The sequence below is a fragment of the Lepidochelys kempii genome, chromosome 7, assembly GCF_965140265.1.
Source record: "Lepidochelys kempii isolate rLepKem1 chromosome 7, rLepKem1.hap2, whole genome shotgun sequence".
Taxonomy (NCBI): Eukaryota; Metazoa; Chordata; order Testudines; family Cheloniidae; genus Lepidochelys; species Lepidochelys kempii.
In genome coordinates this window covers 52,319,204-52,340,475 of record NC_133262.1, presented here as the reverse complement: position 1 = coordinate 52,340,475, position 21,272 = coordinate 52,319,204, and the positions used below count along the sequence as shown (strand labels likewise).

Genomic DNA, 21,272 nt, shown 5'->3' with positions numbered 1-21,272 from the left:
CCTATTCTTTAATGGTTTCTCAGAGGCTTCCATAGCCTTCCCCTTTTTAGGGGAAACCTGCAACAGTCATTGAAGGGGTGCTGGATTTGTCCAGAGACAGGGTTACAGTGGAGGTCTCCTGACCTGACTCAGAAGTGGGTTGAAGGGAACATGCCCTCATCAGCAGCCTCAGTTTAATTTCCCTGTTCTTCCTTGCCCCAGATTTGAAGGCCAGGCAGTAGTTGCACTTCTGGGAGACATGGGACTCCCCGAAGCAACAACACACTTGGAGTAGCTACCACTTACTGACATAGCCTCTCAAGAATAAAGGCAACATTTGAAACCCTGGAAGCCAGACGTGGCCTGCCAGGAGAATAAGGCTCCCGGAGGAACAGGAAGGAGACAAAACAAGTAAATCCTCTCATTACTTATAGCTTACTAACTATAAACTATCTACTAACAACTAAAACATAACAACTAAATACACTACCTAATCCTAAACCAAAAACTATAGGTAAACTGCACAAGGGAATAGCTGAGGCACGCTCAAGGCAGACACGTTAAGGCTCCATCTCAGGCCAAAGCAGTTGAGAAGTAACTGAAGGCAGTTCACCCACGCATCCCTGTATAGTCTTGGAGTGTGGTACCAGGATACACAGGATGCATGAGCAGGCTAAACAAACACTGCTAACAGAAAAATCTCCAGTCAAAGGCTCAAGAGGCACATGTACACCTGCAGTGGAGCACCCAAAGGGACACTACTCAAAGCAACAGCTAAAGTTGATAACAGAAATTGTGGGATTTGGAGAGCATTTAAGATTCCTAATATTCTTTAACGACTTGTCACAAGACCACTCTTAGAATTGCTTCTTTTAAGTAACTGATTTAAATACTCTCCCCCCACACCCATCGGACTTAGTTAAGATTAGAGAGAGACAAGGTGGGTGAGGTAATATCTTTCATTGAACCAGCTTCAGTTGGTGAGAGAGTCAAGCTTTCGAGATACACAAAGCTCCTCCTCAGGTCTGGGAAAGGTACTCAGATGTCACGGCTAAATACAAGGTCAAAGAGATAGCACTAGTTATTGAAGTTAGTTCAATAAAAGCTATTACCTCACTCACAGTCTGTCTGTCTAATATCCTGTGACTGACATAGCTACAACAGCACTGCATACAACAATTAAGATTACTCACTTTTTCCATTTGTAAACTATTTAGCTTATCCGTAATAAACCAGGCTTACCTACCCTTAGACAAAAGTCCTTTGCCATGTATAAACTTTTTCAGTTATTTATGATACAAAGAGAGGACTGAGTATTGATTTCGGGACTAATAAACCTTTGCTGTAGTTTACTTAGATAAAAGTGTCCCATCCAAGTGCAGACCCCCTCTCTAAAGTGTAATCTCTATTAAAAGCTGTCCACAAAGAAGCAACTGTAACTGAAGTAACCATTGCATGTTTATGTTTTGTTTTTATTTTCCTTTCTTTAATAAGGAAATAATCATAGTTAATGACTGCGATTGTTTTGCTAGTCTTCAATCCTGGTGTCCCTTAAGATTGTGGTTTTCAACCTTTTTTCATTTGCAGCCCCCTTTGGAAATTTCGAATGGAGGTGCAGACCCCTTTGGAAATCTATTGTCTGTATATACAGGAGTTGAATTCTGTTCAGTGAGTTTTCAGTCTAAGTCTTTCGTGGACCTCAAACATAGTCCATGGACCCCTGGTTGAGAACCACTGTCCAGAGGCATAAAAAGGACCATGTGCGACTAAAACAGTGGGAGTGATATCCCTGAGTTGGTATTAAGAGACATAATTATTCAGATTTGGCCTACTATTTTCTGTTTTTCTAGACTATACATTTTAGTAATTTGAGTAATTATATAACTTGGCACTCAACAACTTAAAGACACCCCTTTCTACCCCACAACACATCAATCACAGGGAACAGACTACACAGAATCCAAATGCTCTTCCAAATTATTGTAACTTGTCCCACAATCACCAAGTTCACAATTACAGCTGCAGGAAATAACATACTGAGAGCTTTTTAGTACTCTGGTACTACTACTCAATGACAATGCCACAACAACTAGAGAGTGACAGGACAGCACAAGACTGCAATGTCATGCAGCAATCATCCTTGAATGACATATCAGCTGCTTCACAGGAAACGAACACCTGACTTTACACCAGCAAAGGCAACACAACAGCTTTCTAAAACAAAGCCTCAGACTAAAACACGTTTTTTTAGACAGAGAGGAAGAATGGTCTTGTGGTTAAGGAACTGCCTTAAGGACTCCAGGTTCAATTCCCAAGTCTGTCTCTCACTTTCTATGTGACCTTGGGTAAGTCGCTTTCTCTCTCTGCCTCAATTCTTCATCTGCAAAATGGGGGTAATACTACTTCCTTTCTCCCACCCTTCGTCTATTTAGACTGTAACCTCCTCGGGGCAGGGACTGTCTCTTACTTCGTACATGTACAGCACCCAGCACAAGGGAGCCACAAACTCTGTTGAAGCCTCAAAGGCACTACAGCAAGATAAATAACAGAAGATCAAAATAAGTTGGCAGCATCCCTATAAGTTTTAGAACATAAGCACAAAGTGACTAGAAAATAATCACTCAGACTTAAGAGCTCCTCAGAGTAGAGACTTTGACTTTCCTTATGTTAGGAAAGCACTTAACACACTGTGATCACTATTGGTAATAAAGCATATCCACTGCAGGGACATGCATGAGAACAGTGCCCCCAGCTACCTCCTCGTTAAAGGCATAGGGCCAAAGAGCAGGCACTACATGAAGGACAACCTACAGGCAGGCTGGGGGTTGGAAAAAACATTTCAGCTTTTATATACAGAAGCCCAAAATCTCATTTCCTAGCACATTCTTCTCAACACTGCTCTTTCCAAAGAGATGGTTACTCACACAAAGATGTTGTCTTTTGGCATGATGTGACTTAACCCTTCATCCATTTGGAAAATTTTGTGGAATCGGTGATTATAAACATCTGTCACCACCATCTAAAAGAGTGAAGTTAGAGACAGTTAGACAAACTAAAATAATTCACAATTCATTTTTCTTTCTCAGACATTTTTAATGTTCACATCACCAAAGTGTTTATGGAGGCTCTACAGTGACACCTTACGGTTGATTCGACATACTATTAACTGAACCTAATCAGACCAATGAGGTAGAACAACAACAATTGGGCCTGAATTTTCTGAGACACTGAGGACCTGCAGCTCCCAGTGGCTTCACGTCAAGCCCAGTGGCCACTGTCCTGTGAAGAGAATATCATACATCCCAGTGCATCAAGGCCCAACAGGCTGGGATGTCAGCCAGAGATAACTGAACACTTAACTACAAAAGGAACTGAACTGATCCTCTGAACTGGCATGAGGTAACAAGTTATGGGAATCCAGACAACTTCCCACAAACCACATGTTTCAAGCCTGACATTTTAATGGGCAATAAAATCATTCACTTCTTAAGAAAGATAAAGTACATCCCATTTCCTGTTGCTACTAAGGAGGTTTCTAGGGAGTAGATACCCACAAAGTAATAATATGAGGGGCAAAAAGGATAAACTAAGGGTATGTCTTCACTATCTGCTGGATCGGCAGGCAGCGATCGACCCAGCGGGGATCAATTTATCGCGTCTAGTTTAGACGTGGTAAATTGATCCCTGAGCGCTCTCCTGTCGATTCCTATACTCCAGCACCACGAGAGGCGCAAGCAGAGTCGATGAGGGAGCGGCAGCAGTCGACTCACCACAGTGGAGACACCACAGTAAGTCGATCTAAGTACATTGACTTCAGCTACATTATTCACATAGCTGAAGTTGCGTAACTCAGATTTGAACCCCACCAGTGTAGACCAGGGCTAAGAGGAGTTGCAATGGTAGTGGCAGTCATTTTTCTGTCTCTTCCCTCACCCCACTTTTTAAAACCATTATTACTGTCATTACTATAATGGAGGTGTCAAAGTGAACAGGGTATGCCTGTGTCCTGGCTTTCTTTTTAGAATTCAGGCAAGCAAGGAGTTATGTATCAGTCCAATTAGTTAATGCTTAGTTACTATTTTGCTCCTCTTTGCTTATTGTCCATTTCAAAGTTTTTCCAATAATAAAATGCTTTAAAACGAAAGAACACATTTATTAGCAAAATTATTGCGTGTGCTTGGTCTTACATTTTCTGCAGGGATCTTGGAGAGTTTGGAAAGAGCTTCACACAGGTCTGATACAGCCCCCATCATTGGCACAACTACCCGATACTGGAAACAAAGAGAACGTTAAACTTACACGAGACAAAATAAATCCAAGCATGGAGCAGAAAGTTGGCAAATTCATTAGTCCTGACATCTTAAAAGCAGAGAATCCTATAGCAAGTATGGTTTCCAGTCATACTTGGCTGTCTTCAGTGTCTCAGGTTCAGATTTGAAACCCAGACAGCCACAGCACAGATCACAGAATTTCACCAGCAATTCCTCTGTCTAGCCCAACAACTTGGGGTAGCACTAGATCTTTTAGAAAGACATCCAATCTTGATTTCAAGTGATTGAACAATCCACCACAATGCCCCCAAAAGCTGTTTCAATGGTTAAATACCCTTACTGTTGAAAAATCCATGCCTTATTTGCTCTCTCAATTGCTTCCATTTCCAGCCACTGGATATTGCAATTAACACTGCAAAAGGAACCATCCTAGAGAAAGTCTCCCAGAAGGTTTTGACTTTATGCATCAAAAGCAGGGGTGGGCACATTTTTTGGCTCAGTGGCCACATCTGGGAACAGAAATTGTATGGCAGGCCATGAATTCTCACAAAATTGGGGTTAGGGTGCAGGAGGGGTGAGGGCTTTGGTTCGGGGGGGCCAGAAATGAGGAGTTCAGGGTGTGGGAGGGGGCTCTGGGCTGGGGGAGTGGGATGCGGGGGTGGGGTGAGGGCACAGGCTGGGGTGCAGGCTCTGGGGTGGGGCTGGGGAGTTTGGGGTATAGGAGGGTGCTCTGGGCTGGGGCAGGGGTGCAGGAAGGGATGCAGGCTCTGGCGTGGGGCTGGGGATGAGGTGTTTGGGGTGCAGGAGGGTGCTCTGGGCTTGAATCGAGGGGTTTGGAGGGCAGGAGGGGGAGCAGGGCTGGGGAGCAGGGGAAGGCTCAGGGGTACAGGCTCCGGGCAGCGCTTACCTCAAGCGGCTCCTGGAAGCAGCTGCATGTTCCTTCTCTGGCTCCTATGTGGAGGCGCGGCCAGGTGTCTCTGCATGCTGCCCTATCTGCAGGCACTGCCCCTGCAGCTCCCATTGGAGCGCCAGAGGGGGCCATTGGAGCGCATAGGAGGCAGAGGAAGGCCATGCCATGACTTCCGGGAGCTGTGCCCGACCCTGCTCCCTGGCTGGAGTGCCAGAGCGGGGCCATGCAGCGGCTTCCACAAGCTGTGTGGAGCGGCCCCTGACCCTGCTCCCCAGCTGGAGCAGGGTAAGCCCCACTCCACAGCAGGACCTCGAGGGCCAGCTTAAAACAGCTGGTCAGCTGGATCCAGCCTGCAGTTTGCCCACCCCGATCTAAAGCAAGCACCGGGAAAGGAGAAAGCCATGATCAGTTTGGCTGGATTTCTACTATACCTCATGTAAATTGGAGTTAACCAATGTGTCTTCCTGCAAATCACTACTCCAGAACTATCTACCTCCCATAAGGATATCATGTAGGGACTGGCTAAAACCAGTGATTTCCTGTGGCCACTGGGAATACTTTGCAGAGAGGAATAAATATTTTGCAGACACTAGAAGAAGAGACAAGTTGAGACTAATGCCAGGAGTCAAGCTCTCCCTTCACTTCTGCTCAAGGCCTTCCACCAGTCTCCATCCTCCTCATCCCTGGAATGGTAGGTTCTCCAAGCACGCACTAACCCTCGGGAGCCAAGCAACACTACCAGAGCCTACTAACATCAGGCACCTGCAGCCCACCATGGCCTTCCAACACTGAGTGCCCCCCTCCCATGTCACCACATGAAATGAACTTTTCTGTACAAAACAAGCAAAATAAAGTTATTCAGCTAATGCAACAGCTGTCTCCTGCCTCTGGTTAGATGTTCGGGGTGCGTGTGTGTGCGTGCGTGCATGTGTGGCCCCAGCTCTGCGCAGTCATCACAACAGACCTCAATTCCTATAACAAACCCCTGACCTAAGTCTGAGCTATTGAAGTCCTCAAATCATGGTTTAAAGACTTCAAGATGCAGAGAATCCTTCAGCAAGTGACCCATGCCCCACGCTGCAGAGGAAGGCGAAAAGCCCCCAGGGCCTCTTCCAATCTGCTCTGGAGGAAAATTCCTTCCCAACCCCAAATATGGTGATCAGCTAAACCCTGAGCATGTGGGCAAGACTCACCAGCCAGAAACCCAGAAAAGAATTCTCCGTAACTCGGATCCCACCCTATCTAGCGTCCCATCACAGGCTTTTGTCTAAACGTCAAAGATCAATTAATTGCCAAAATTAGGCTATCCCATCATATCATCGCCTCCATAAACTTATCAAGCTTAGTATTGAAGCCAGATACGTCTTTTGCTTCCACTGCTCCCCTTGGAAGGCTATTCCGGAACTTCACTCCTCTGATGGTTAGAAACCTTCATCTAATTTCACGTCTAAACTTCCTGTTGGCCAGTTTATATCCATTTGTTTTTGTGTCCACATTGGTACTGACCTTAAATAATTCCTCTCCCACCCTGGTATTTATCCCTCTGATATATTTATAGAGAGCAATCACATCTCCCCTCAGCCTTCTGTTGGTTAGGCTAAACAAGAGTCTTTCAGAAGATAGGATTGCCCGTACAGCTGGTGTGGGCAGTGATGCACGTGAAGGTCGGTCTGGGCAGTGCACAGAAACACAGTCTTCTAGAAACTCAAGAGCCTTTAGGGGCACTTCCATAAGGTGCAGCTGGGGCTGCAGTTGGCAGTCCTGGAAAGCCTGGGGTGTGAATGCCTTGCAGGCAGCATACTGAGTCGAAGAGGGAGAAATCCCCCAAACAGATCAAAAACCTCACTCGGGCATCTGATTCTGGAATCATCAGCAACATGGAAACAGCTTTTCAACCCCCTGCAGGTTTCCAGTCCAAGCACAGCTTCAGCATTGGAGGGAATCTTGAGAACTCAGCTAAATTTAGGGACATATTCCTTAAGCCCTAACTACACTAAAACCTAAACCCCTACCTCAACTACAGAACAGGGCACTAAGCTTACCACCACGGCAATAATCAGACACAGCAGAAGGAACTGAGACAGCTGAGAAGTGCACTCTCTTCTATAACCTGGGTGCTGAATGTGCTGAATGTTTGAAAACCTCAGAACATGTACACAACACTGCTTTGAAGAGGGCTCTGTGAGCTTGTCAGCAGAGGGAGCTATCCCACAAGTGGGGATGCCTGGAAGTTCTTGAAGACAGGAACTGCCACCAGTGGATTGTCTAATCCAATATCCTGATTCAGACAGAGGCCAATACCAGATGCTTCCGAGAAAGGTGCAAGAATCCTTGCAGTGGTTAATTACTTAACATGTCCCTACAGTAAGATTCCACATGACCCCAGAGGCTGCCTTGTTCATTTTAATCCTCTATTTTTATTTTTACCTCATCTGTGCATTGTTCCAATTATCCATAAAATTTTCTAATCCTTTCTTAAATCCTGTTAAGCTTTTGGCCTTAATGTTATCAAGTGGCAATGAATTCCACAGGTTAATTAGGTGTCACAAAGTACTTGCTTTTATCAGTTTTAAATGTGTTATCCTTTTTCATTGAAGGTCCACTTTGTTCTTGTTTTATGGAAATGCTTATAAACACTATCTATGCCATTTATTATTTTATATACCTCTATCAGGTCTGCTCCTATTAGCCTCCTCTCTAAACTAAACAGTGTGTCATTTCAATAGTCACTCACAAAAAACCGTTCCCAGGCCATTAACAATTTTATTGCCTCTCTCTGAATCCCTTCTGATTCTACTATTTCCTTTTTGAGATAGGGTGAACAGAAATGAACCCAGTATTCCAGATAAAGGTATCTCACTGGTTCATAATGATTTAATATCTTCAGAATTATTTTCCTTCCCTTTCTGTATAAATCTCAACTTATGTTTGCTTTTTTGATGGACACTGTACAATGAGCAGGTTTTCACTGATGAGTCTACAATAATGCTTCGATCTTTTTCATTTAAAAATACAGCAAACTATATGAGTAGTTCAAATTATGGCCTCCAATGCACATTGTTTTGTATTTGTCAGCACTGCCTTTCATTTGACATTATGTTGCCCATTCTTTTAGCTTTATTTGATCTTTCTGAAGCTTCTTGGTCTTTTCTAAGTCTTCATCAACCTAAATAATTTTGTGCCATCTGCAATTTTTGCTACCTGATTATCCACTCCCATTTCCAGATCACAGATAAACCCACCTGGTCATACAGCGGGTACATAAAAGGGTCACGTTGTTCCTGAATTTCTTCAAACATAGGATATTTTCTAATTTCTGCTCGGGATCAAAAGGTCCTCTAGGAGCCCTATATGTTCAAGAGAAGTTTCAGCCTAGCACTTCCCATGGCACCAGAGCCAGGCCGGGTTGGATGTGACAATTAAATGCGTTATTGCTTATGCTCTCCAATATTATCATATGTAGTCTTGTTGCCACCAGGGCAAATAAGATTCCTGCTGCCCATCATCCCAGTCACTTAGACAGAGATATTTTCCAAACCACTTTCAATTTTGGGTGCTCAATTCCCAATAATTTTTAAATGAGAATTTGGCATCCAAGTCCTTTGGGTTACTTTGAAAATCCCAGCCTTAATAGTCAAATAGATCAGATTTTTCTGAACTGGTTGCAGCGACTGTCTTTGGGGATAATTAACACCTACAAATGTCTTTTTTTACCTGGGTAGGTCTATGATGCAGGCCTGCAAAAACCAAAACAACGTCCATGGAACGATCTTTCTTCAAGGGCAGTGGAAGAGTTAAATAGCAGAAAGGGTCAAAAGTCACAGAAACTTTAGAGCATTTTGGACAGACCAGGGTGGATTTGAAAAGGCCATGGAAAATATCCACAATAATAGAGTCATTTCTTAACCTATGGTTCTCCCAGGCTTCTTTCGCCACCACCTGTAGAAAGGAAATAAAATTAATTCATACACTTCACTAGAAATGTAAATACAGAGACATGAGACGAAAGGAACTCAGCATAATTCTGATATTTTAAAAATATATATACATCTAAGCAAGCTGGAAAAACTATCAAGGTTCCCTGAACTCTGTTCCCCTTAACCGCCTACCATTCTCTCTCACTAACCAGGCCCCAGGTCTGCAAGTCTTCCCTGCTGCAAAAGGAAATAACGGACACCTAATTCTACCAGTCTGTGTTAGGTTACAGGGAGATGTCAGGCCTGTATTGCTACAGATTGCCTCTGTGTTGGAGGTGAGGGTTGGAGAGAGAGAGGGGACAGTGGAGGGAGCAAGTTGCTTGAAGTCAATGAGCCTGATCCAGAGGCCATTGCAATCAATGGGAGTCTTCCCATTGACATCAAGGACTTTGGATCAGGCCCCATTTACTGGATGCAGCTAAAGTTCATCTCTAGGCTGTATATGGAAACGGATACAGAACGGATTTCCTGCCCATAGTGGGGTGTGCAAGGCTTCATTTTAGTCCTCATCCATAGAAGGTCATTTGCTTTCTGTCCTGACCCAGAAGGGACAGGTTGTGGTCTCCAGCTTGCAAAAGCTCTCAGTTTATAAATGTTATGCAGAGTTTTCTCTGGAAGCGTAGAAAACCGCAGCCCAGAGCCTGAAGTTAGAAGATGATGATTCATAGACAAGGCCAGAAGGGACCACTGTGATCATCTAGTCTGACCTCTTGTGTAATAAAGGCCATAGACTTCCCTGAATTAATTCCTGTTTGAATGAGAACAATCTTTTAGAAAAAATCCAGTCTCGGTTTAAAAATTTCCAGTGATGGAGAACCCACCTCAACCTTTGGTAAATTGTACCAATTATTAATGATTCTCAATATTAAAAACGTGTGCCTTATTTCTAATCTGAAATTGTCAACTAGCTTCAACTTCCAGCCATTGGACTTTGCATAAGCCCTGTAATATCAAATGCATTTCCCATGTAGGTACTGTAACCCATTAACTGTCTCTTTATTAAACTACACAGATTGAGCTCCTCAAGCATCACTACAAAACACATTTTTCTAATCCTTTAATCCAGAGGTTCTCAAACTGTGGTTTGCGGACCACCAGTTGTTCACGAGCTCCATTCAGATGGTCCGCGGATAGTTCCCTCTAAGGTGCGTGCCTGGGTGGCCGCACACAAGAGAATGAAGGGCCACCCACCTAATTGGTGGAGCTGCACAGGCGTGGCTCCACTAATTAGATGCCTTGACCCTGGAAAAGATGCACATGTAAGGTGAGGTGGTGACCAGGGGAGGGGGCAGTGGGGTGAGAAGAGGGGGTGGGAGGGAATTTGGGACGTGCAGGGCTGCCGCGGCAGGGGAGAGATCCCCCTCCTTCCCAGCCCAGCTGAGTGGCTGCTGCAGCGGGGGAGAGAGGGGGAGACCCCCTTCCTTCCCAGCCCCAATTCAGGGACGGCCGCAGCTGGGGAGAGAGGGCACATCCATTGCATTAGAAAGGTAAGACTACTAATATTAAAATATGACTTGTGTGATTTTATTTGTAGAAAAAACATTAAATTATTATTAAGGTTTTTTTTACATAGCACTTTTATCAAAAGCACATTACAATACTTAGCTAACGGTACAAACGATATTTGGAAAGATCATTAAGTGGTCCACTGAGACCCGCAGCAATTTTCAAGTGTTCCGCGAAAAAAAAAGTTTGAGAACCACTGCTTTAATCACTATCATGGCTCTGTCTCTGAATCCTCTCCAATTTATCAACATCCTTCCTGAAATGTGGACACCAGAACTGGACATGATATTTCCAGTAGTAGTTGCAAGAGAGCCAAATACAGAGGGAATATAATCTCTCTACTCCTACTCAATATTCCCATTTATGCATCCAAGAATTGCATAAGTCTTTTTTGGCCACAGCTTTACACCAGGTGCTCACGTTCACAGCTAATTTGCCATGATTCTTAAGTCTTTTTCCACAGTCACTGCTTCCCAACATAAAGTCCCCCCATCCTTTAAATATGGCCTACATTCTTTGTTTCCTGATGCGTGACTTAATATGTGGCTGTATTAAAATACATATTACCCAGATTTCCAAGCTTTCACCCAGATTACCAAGAAATCCAGAACCGTCTGTATGAGTGACCTGTCCTCTTCATCATTTAACAATCTTTGTATCAGCTGCAAACTTGATCAGTGATGATTTTACATTCTCTTCCAGGGCATTGATAAAAATGTTAAATAGCAGTGAGCCAAGAACCCCACCCTGCAGGATTCCACTAGAAACACACCCACTCCATGCTGATTCCCCATTTAGTTACATTTTGTGACCTAACGATTAGCCAGTTTTTAATGCATTTCATGTGTGTCATGTTAATTTTGTACTGCTCTAGTTTCTTAATCAAATGTCATGTGGTACCAAGTAAAATGATTTTAAGAAGTCTAAGTATATTACATTAACACTATTACCTTCATCAATCAAACTTGTAACGTCATAAAAAAAAAAAAAAGTTAGTTTGACAAGATCTGTTTTCCCTAAACCCATGATGATTGGCAATTATAGCACCCTCCTTTAATTCTTTATTAATTGAGTTCCTGTAGCGGGGTGGCTACCCTGCTCCTAAAATAGAAGGGGTTAAAAGCAGCCCTGGAGAGGGCTGACTGGGGAAGCAGCCGCAGCTGAGCCACGCCCCAATCAGGCCCCAGCTGGCCTGTATAAAAAGGCTGTGAGCCAGAGGCTCAACGAGTCTCTCTCGAGGTTGGGAGAGAGCAGGGCCTGGCTGCCTGCCTGACAGGGTACTGAGGGTGGTGCAGTGCTGGGGAAGGAGCAGGCTGAGTGGGGGCGCTCCAGGCTGGCAACTCCCCAGGCTCTAGGGCCTAGTCCAAGGCCCACAGAGGTACTGGGAGGCAGAGGAAGGCAACAGGTCCGAACCCCCTTGCCTATGATGAGTGGCCTTTACACTGCAGTCTGCCCCAGGGAGTGGGGGCTTGGTGATGACTGGCAGTAGCCCACACTGAGGCAAGGTGGGGATAGTGGGTTGGGGGTTCCCCAGGAAGGGGAGACCCAGAGGTAGAGTGAGGGGGTACTGCCAGGGGGCAGAACCCCAGAGAAAGGGGCACCGGGGTCTGTGAGGGACACGGGGGCCAGAGCGGTACTGATCACCGGCCTGCAGAGGGTGCTCCGGAGCCTAGTGAGCTAATTCCTGACCAGCAGGAGGCAACAGAGGGGTGAGTCCGCTCCTTTACAGTTCCCATACCAGCTATTACATTAGCTTGCCCAGAATAGACATCAAACTGATGGGCCTAGAATTACTCTGCTCATCCCATTTATTATTTTTAAATATTAACACTTTAGCTTTCTTCCCCAGTATTCCAAGACACATTAAAAATCAACACTAATGGTCCAGAGACCTCCTCTGTCAACTCTTTTAAAACTCTTTGTTGCAAGTTATTTGAACCTGCCAATTTAAAAATGTCTAGTTTTAGCAGCTGCTATTAAATATCTTCCTTAGATACTCTTGGAATGGAAAGTATTTTATCAATCATCCTCCTCCTATGATACATCTACATCACTTGGCTTTTTCCCCAGTGAAGAGTAAGGGGGCTAAAGGAAATCTGCAGGCAGTACTCACAAAGCTATCTGAATTGGCTTTCTTGAAACTCTTTTCCAAGTTTGAGGATTTCTATTTACTGGGTATTTGCTTAAGCCTGTGGATTGGAAGCTCAGAGCATCTCCTTAAGTTAGAGGAAAAATGGAAGTGCTTGGATAAAAGGCAACGGTAGGCTGGGTCCAAGGCCCCCCTTCTCCTTAACAGGATTCTAGGCAATTCTTTATATACACAACAAACAGACTGATGTGGCCTCTTAGAGAAAAGATAAATTATGCCATCATTTGTGTTGCACATTATCGCATTCGCTGCACCATATGCACATAGAATACAAATATAATTTATTAAATTCTGTGCTCCAACCCTGCATATGGAATGACAGTCAAGTGATAAATTGCAGTAATATGGGATAATGCAGTTTACCATTCACGTTTGATTAGCTGCATTCTGCTCACTAATCTACCTCTATTGAGACTTCTAGCATTCCAAGTGTCAGAGCAATGCTGGGGATATAGCAAGACCACTGCAATCCCAAGGTGCAAACAATAACTTAAGTACATTTGTAGCTTTAACTATCATCTTCCTGGCTTTGGATAGCAGTTTAATACAGACTATTCATGCTATTTAAATGTAGCTCAGGGCCTCCAATTGAGCATAGGGTGTAGTTTTATCTAAGCACTGTACCGAATCAGGCCTGCCATTGGCATCCTTGAGCTCCAAGTAGGGCTTCTTCTTCACTCGGTTCAGATCCTCATGCAAGCCATCCAGGAGGAATGCCAAGAGCTCCTGAGAATCTTGCTGCTGGTACCCTGAGAACTGAGGGGCAAAACGGCCAACCTGGGTCTAAAATTAAAACAGAATAGGACAATCTGGTCAGAGCAGCATCATGCGTGTATTTGTAAAAATGAAAAGAAAATCATATCCTGGCTTCTTCAGAATTCAGCAGCAAGAAGCTGCTGTAGTTTATTGCTAACAATAATGAAGCTGAAGGCAACATAACAAGGATGTCAGTACAGATTTCCTGGCCTATTTTAAAGCCTTTAAAAATGCCTTTGATTGAAAGGCCAGGATGCTGGGAATCTGGACTTCCTGATACTAAGCTCTGGGTCAAGAAATACCAACTGCCAGCACCTGGGGTGCTGTACAAGTTTCAGTTGTGTTCTTTTAGGAACATAATTGCTACAGTAGATCAGACCAGTGTCATAGAATCACAGAATATCAGGATTTGAAGGGACCTCAGGAGGTCATCTAGTCCAACTCCCTGCTCAAAGCAGGACCAATCACCAATTCTTACCCCTGATCCCTAAATGGCCCCCTCAAGGATTGAACTCACAACCCTGGGTTTAGCAGGCCAATGCTCAAACCACTAAACTATCTCTCCCCCAAATCCATCTAGTCCAGGATCCTCTTACATCAGCCAGATACTTCAGAGAAAAATCCACAAATCCCTGTAGTTGATATTTATGGAACAAGAACATGTCCATAAAGAAAATGGCTCCCTAACTCATCAGTTAGAGCAGTGTTTCCCAAAGTGTGGCGGGCGCCCTTCCTCCCACATGACATGCAGGATTAGCTGGGTTGTGCAGAGCAGATAGGCCTCAAATGTCCTCCAGTCTCAGCTCTCACTAAAAATTATTAAGAGTGAAATTCTGGCCCCATTGAAGTCAGTGGCACAACTCCCAATGACTTCAATGGAGCCAGGATTCTACTCTAAGTCTCTAGCTGTTCTAATTTCAAACAAACTTTGAAAACTGACGAGTGTATAACCAAAAGTAACAACAACAGCCTGAACCTGCGCAGACCTTGAAACAATCGCTCTGAGGTGTGAGCTGCTCTATTCAATAGACTGGGTGCTACCTCATAATGTAAAGACAATACTTTGTCACCATTAATAATTTTCCTGCTTACCAAGACATAAGAAAGGATCACAGTATGAAGATCCACAATTACTCTGAAAGCGCGATCATTCTGGTACCATGAGCAGGATATCCCACTGATTTTTTTTCACAAACTAGAAGGAGCCAATCACGAGGTGGCCAGCAGGGCATCAGAGCCCCACTTACAGGAAAACAAACCAGAGGGCTCCAGCAGAGCTCACGAGGGAGAGAAATTTTCTCAGAACAAGTTAACACTGCTACTTAACAGTGACTGACTTATAGTTGTTATTGCTAAGTAACTATCATAAATTTGAAAAGTGATCTATTTCAGTTATAAAAAAGCCTGTATTAAAAAAAAATCACCTACTGAATCCACAAAAAGAAAAGGAGTACTTGTGGCACCTTAGAGACTAACAAATTTATTAGAGCATAAGTTTCCGTGAGCTACTGCTCACTTCATCGGATGCATACCGTGGAAAATATAGTGGGGAGATTTTAGATACACAGAGAACATGAAACAATGGGTGTTACCATATAGACTAATAAGAGCGATCAGTAAAGGTGAGCTATTACCGGGAGGGGGGGGGGGATGGCTTTTGTAGTGATAATCAAGATGTGCCATTTCCAGCACTTTACAAGAACAGTGGGAGAGGAAATAAACAAGGTGAAATAGCTTTACTTTGTGTAATGACAAATCCACTCCCAGTCTTTATTCAAGCCTAAGTTAATTGTATCCAGTTTGCAAATGAATTCCAATTCAGCAGTCTCTCCTTGGAGTCTGTTTTTGAAGTTTTTTTTGTTGAAGAATTGCCACTTTTAGGTCTGTAATCCACATCACTCCTTAACATAAAAATTTAAGGCTTTCAAAAACTAAACACACAAAGACTTCATTTGGGGACAGTTAAGTATTTGCTTCAGGATATGTCTCACACCAAGCCAAAATCTTTGAAGTTAAGGGGAAAGTTTTCTGCATTCCTTGCTACTTTCACATCATTCACAACACTGTCAATAACAGACCCCACCATCCCATAAAGGCTAACATTTCCACCTTCAACAGCAACACACCCCAAAAGCAACTCACCCCAAATTCAAATTCATACTCTAAGGCAAAGCCTTTATAGCAACTTCTGACATTTGTGTTTCAACAGATTAGCTGAGTTGGAAGTGACTCATTCCATACATTTGAGAAGTTATTCTACCTTAACATTACTCAGGTTGTTTGGGTGCCTTAAGTGCATTTCCCTACTTTGACATCGGTGGATTTATTTTTATGCTTAACCTTAACTGGGTTTATAATGCTTGTTTTTGGGGTAACTGCAACCTTCTTCTAATGTTGTTTGCAGTGGTGGAGGAGCAGCGTTGGTCCCAGGATATGAGACAGACAAGGACGGTCAGGTAATATTATTATCCCTCTATTCCGCCCTGGTGAGGCCACAGCTGGAGTATTGTGTCCAGTTTTGGGCCCCCACTACAAAAAGGATGTGGACAAATTGGAGAGTCCAGTGGAGGGCAAGGAAAATTATCAGGGGGCTGGGGCACATGACTTACAAGGAGAGGCTGAGGGAACTGGGCTTGTTTAGTCTGCAGAAGAGAAGAGCGAGGGGGGATTTGATAGCAGCCTTCAACTACCTGAAAGAGGGTTCCAAAGAGGATGGAGCTCGGCTGTTCTCAGTGGTGGCAGATGACTGAACAAGGAGCAATGGTCTCAAGTTGAAGTGGGGGAGGTCTAGGTTGGATATTAGAAAACACTATTGTGACAGGTTCGATCACAGATACTCCCTTGGGACCGTCACCTGATGTGCTGAAATTACTTCTGAGCCCGTTTTCCCTGCCAGCTTGGGATTCCAGAACCCTGCCTTGTTGAGCCAGATATGCTAGTATGCTGCAACACAGACCCAGATCTGGTCCACGCCCCAAAGTTGCAGACTTTAACCGAAAACTGCTCAGGAGGTTTCCAATCTCCAGCACCCAGATACCCAGCTCCCCATGGGATCCAAACCCCAAATAAATCAGTTTTACTCTGTATAAAGCTTAGACTGGGTAAACTCATAAGTTGTCCACCCTCTATAACACTGATAGAGAGAGATGCACAGCTGTTTGTTCCTCAAGGCATTAATCACTTACTCTGGGTTAATTAATAACCAAAAGTGATTTTACTCAGTATAAAAAGTAGGATTTAAGAGATTTCAAGTAATAGACAGAACAAAGTAAGTTACCAAGCACAACAAAACAAAACAAGCAAGTCTAAGCCTAATACATTAAGAAACTGAAATCAGGTAAATCTCACCCTCAGAGATGTTCCAATAAGCTTCTTTCACAGACTAGACTCCTTCCTAGTCTGGGCCCAATCCTTTCCCCAGTACAGTCCCTGTTAGTTCCAGCTCAGGTGGTAACTAGGGGATTTCTCATGACTGGCAGCCCCCTTTGTTCTCTTCTACTCCCTTTTATAGCTTTGGCACAAGGCAGGAATCTGGATCCCCACCCCTCCTTCTAAGTGGAAAAACATCAGGTTTAAGATGTTTTTCATTATAGCTTTCGTGACAGCAAAAGCTGTGGAAAGACATTACAACTTTCATTCTAACCCTGCTTTCACTACCATCTTCTCTGAATAAAAGTGTCTACTTACTTTGAACATACGTGGCGCCACGTGAGAGTGTCTCCCAGACCACATCTGCTTAATAAGCTCTGCATATGCTTCTGCAATTTCTCCTCTCATCCCCAGAGGATTGTCATGATTTATTTCAGCCTCATATTTATCTTCCAGGAAATACTCAGTCAGAGGTGGGGTGTTACTCAAACACTGAAATAAAAATAACATTTACAAAGCTCATGTCATTGTCTAGGACAGCCAACTTCTATGAGAAGGAAGTAATGCATGACAATCCAACTTTCATATAAGTACATATGTGAAATGACAAAACCTTTTTAAAAGCTCGTGAAAGTAGACAGAACAAAATATTTAAAAGGAACAATGAAAGTTCTGAGACTACAGCTCTCTCACAATTTAGTAAAACAGAATTGTATTTTATTGAGATACAATGTGAGCAATGCAACTCAGACAACAAAGGCCATATAAAAGGTTCACAATATTCAGACTTCTCTTCCAAGGGTAAAAAGTGTAAATAGCAGCACTTTGCTAAGGCTATTGCTGAAGTACAGATGGCCCTTTAATGCACAGCTTTAGTTCATGTCACTTACAGTTTAATCAAGAGTTACCTTCTGATCTACAATTTCTCCACCTTGTCTCTAATCTCAGCACTAACACATAGCACTCGGCATGCCTAACAGCAGTAGCAAAGCTAGTCTTTGCTTAGACAGCACACCTAGCTGTTTTCAGGAGTGTGTCTGTTAGAGGTTTTCCACCCCACTGAACTCCCGCAGCCTGAAATGAGGCCTAAAAGATACTATATAATGGTAACTGTACACAGTGGAGTGGAAAATATGAAAATGGAGCACTCTATCCCCGTGACACCTTTCTCCCCACTCCACCTATTAGTATCTATAGCAATTTTCCTCATTTGTGCTGAGACTAAAGATGCATAGAGTCATAGAATATCAGGGTTGGAAGGGACCTCAGGAGGTCATCTAGTCCAACCCTCTGCTCAAAGCAGGACCAATCACCAATTCTTACCCCTGATCCCTAAATGGCCCCCTCAAGGATTGAATTCACAACCCTGGGTTTACCAGGCCATTGCTCAAACCACTGAGCTATCCCTCCCCCCTACATGGGTAGCTGACTCCTGTAACACAGTAGAACATCTCTAACCTACACTAATGGGGAAACTCTTGTGTAAAGCACCAGAGGTGGGAGCAATACAGTGATGCTATGGCCCCTGCAAATCAACATGGAGGGAAGGAGTTTGTACCAACCCCTGGGCCTGCCCCACACAATGAATCTTAAGATTACCCATGTACAGTTGGTCTTCCCTCCTCCTAGCTGCTTCACCTCCTCCTACCTGGTGCGGAGATACTTTCTGCGACCCAGTGACTCTAGGAATCAGCACTGAGCAGGATAGGGAGGCTTTTAGGAAGCTACCCTCCTGCTGTCCTTGACTCTGCCCTCTGCATGTGCCTGTCGCAGAGTGTCCAGGTACAGAGAGGGAGTGCAATTGCTGAACATGGGGAAGTCACATGTACGTTTTACCCGACAATGAGATGGAAATAGTGTCAAAAAAGAAAATTGACCGGATTTAAAAACAAAACACATTATCTTGAATCTCTGCCCCGTCACCTATTACCTGCATGCACTATTTAGGCTAGATGCTCTTCAGGACAGCTAATGGTCTTCTAACAGGCCTATGAAGTGCCTAACACACTTTGGGATGCTATATAAGAGCACTTGACAGGTGTGCAATGAATCCATGGGGATAAAGCATGAAGTAAATTTTTTTCAGCCCTTTACCTGTAACGCAGAGTTCATGAAGCAGGTGTTTCCCAGGTTACTGAGCCCACAGATGCCGGGCTGTGACTGGGAAGGGGACTCCCTGCAGCTGTAGGAGTTGTAGGAGAAGCCAGAGACTCTGGAAGAAGAAAACAACTTTTTTTATCTAGACCACACCAGTCCACATTTCACCCATCATAGTAAAGTTTACGATTTGCATCAAATGCTGTTCCTTCTTACTGGTGCTTTTTCATATATGTCTGCTCCTCCATATTTGTTAGTTTTGACATCTCATTTAACTCGAATTACTAGCAGGTCTGATGTATACTGAAACAATGTATCTTCTATCTCTATTCAGGCTGTTTTTCTTTGACCATGTACCTCTCGTACTTTATGACACATTTTCCTCAAGCGTATGGTGCCTACAATCCTTTATTATGTTATACGGACATATGCAGGTGAGCTACTACTTTGCAACAGCTGATGAAAGTTTTACGGTCTCTGCCTGGTGAAGTGGCTATCACAGCCAAAGAATGGGACACAAAACATCTGAAACGGAGAATAAGCATTGGGGTAAGTGCTAGTTTTCCATGCAGTTGGGCTAGAGTGGGGCAAGTGTTACTTTCAACAACAACTTGAAAATACAAGTAGCCAGGGGCACCAGGAGGACACAAAGCTAGTCAGAGGAAGGAGAGAGGAAAGAAAAGCATTCCTGCTCTTACCCCCTGCCAAGGCTGGAGCTCGTCAGTTCATAGGAGTTATTGCTATCACCATTTGCAATGGCAGAAGAGACAGACATTGAGGAATAAGAATTTACTGATGATGCTGAAGTAGTAAAATTTCTGCTAGTTGCAGTGCTTGATCTGGGAGAAAGGGAAGAAGCAGAAACAACACCACCAGTTTTTGCAAACCCCAGACTCTGGCACTCTTAAAATAAAGGTCACGTCTGATTGAGAATTTACAATCTTAACCTGTTAGTATCTGCATTTCCAAAACACTAGTCTGAGTCAATCTAGGGCATCACAAGTGAAAGGCAGAAACAATAGCCAATCATGAGCAAGAAGAGGCCCCAGATGGCATAAGCACAAGGAAGTTTGGACTGAGTGGAAAGCAGGCTCTAAACAGCCTGGTGCACTAAGAAATTAAACCCTCTAAAAATAATAAAACCTTTTCTCTAAATAATCAACAGAGTACCAAAACAAAAGACCTCTTTAAAACCCACTCTAACTATGCAGGTAAGAAACCAACAGCAGACTAAGTAGGGTGGGTGCTACCTAACTTATTGGGCAAAGTACAACATGTAAAACTACATGCTTTGTGGCTAAGTGCAGCACAAGCAGCTTGTAGAACTGAGAGCCCAGGTGCACCATCTTGAGGTCAGAGTGGGTGAACTGGAGGAGCAGAGAGACAGACCGCTTATATGGGGTAGTCAACAGGCGGACCGTAGACCAAATTTGGACAGCCAGATGCTTCTGAACAGACCGAGACATCTTTTTATTTACTTATTACTATCATTATTATTGTTATTGTTTTTGTATTTTTTCCTCAGAGTCTGGACCTTGACAATCCCTTGACCAAGAAATTTGGACCTTGACAAAAAATAATTGATTACCATGGTGGATAAAATTCAAATATTTTTTAAAAAATACCAAAAAAATCAGATTTTATTTAAATCAGGTTTTTTCCTCAAAAAAATCTAAAGACAGTTTTAATTAACATACATTATACCTCCAAGATATCTCATCATGGAATAGGGATTATAAATTCTAATTCTATAGTATGAGACAATATATTCATGTAACGTTTAAGAAAAGTTTTGTAAATGAGTTACAATAGTTCAGTCTAGAAGATACCATCAGAGATGCTTATTTTTGCAGTTCTCAAACTGTGGATTCGTGTCTCCAGAGATAACATGCTTGTTAACAGCAAAAATGTTTTTAAATAAATAAATATAGAGATGAGAAATAACAGACCTCAACCCTATTGTCCCTCTGCAAATTTGTGCACACCAAGCCAATCCCTTACCTCTCTCTAAAATGCAAAGTTTCAAAAAGTTCAATGAATAGAAGATTGCTGGGGGCGGAATAGATCTGGACAAGGAGAAGAAGTCTGAAGATAAGTGTGAGAAGAGAGGGACAGGAAGTAGAAACAAAATTGAAACTGTTTGAGCAGCATATTCCAGAAGTCTTGATGTCTGAGCGTAGCCTTCATTGATTTGAGATCTACCATACCATTCTCTCACTAGAAGGGAAAACCTATAATGGCAGCAGGCCGGAAAAGAG

The 21,272-nt window shown here is 43.4% G+C and overlaps 1 protein-coding gene across 7 annotated transcripts in view; it reads right to left on the bottom strand.

The window, feature by feature from the left end:
* Nucleotides 1–21,272, bottom strand: part of USP4 (ubiquitin specific peptidase 4) — a 97,836-nt gene that overhangs the window by 55,252 nt on the left and 21,312 nt on the right. For 6 of the 7 annotated variants that reach the window (XM_073352709.1, XM_073352711.1, XM_073352714.1 and 3 more), the window contains exons 7-13: nt 19,713–19,853; nt 19,012–19,129; nt 17,236–17,409; nt 13,417–13,575; nt 8,875–9,099; nt 4,167–4,250; nt 2,904–2,998 (exon numbers count right to left, since the gene is read on the bottom strand). In XM_073352709.1, the coding sequence (XP_073208810.1) occupies nt 2,904–2,998; nt 4,167–4,250; nt 8,875–9,099; nt 13,417–13,575; nt 17,236–17,409; nt 19,012–19,129; nt 19,713–19,853 (996 nt within the window). The remainder of the gene's footprint in view (nt 1–2,903; nt 2,999–4,166; nt 4,251–8,874; nt 9,100–13,416; nt 13,576–17,235; nt 17,410–19,011; nt 19,130–19,712; nt 19,854–21,272) is intronic. The other variant, XM_073352710.1, reaches the window with a different exon arrangement.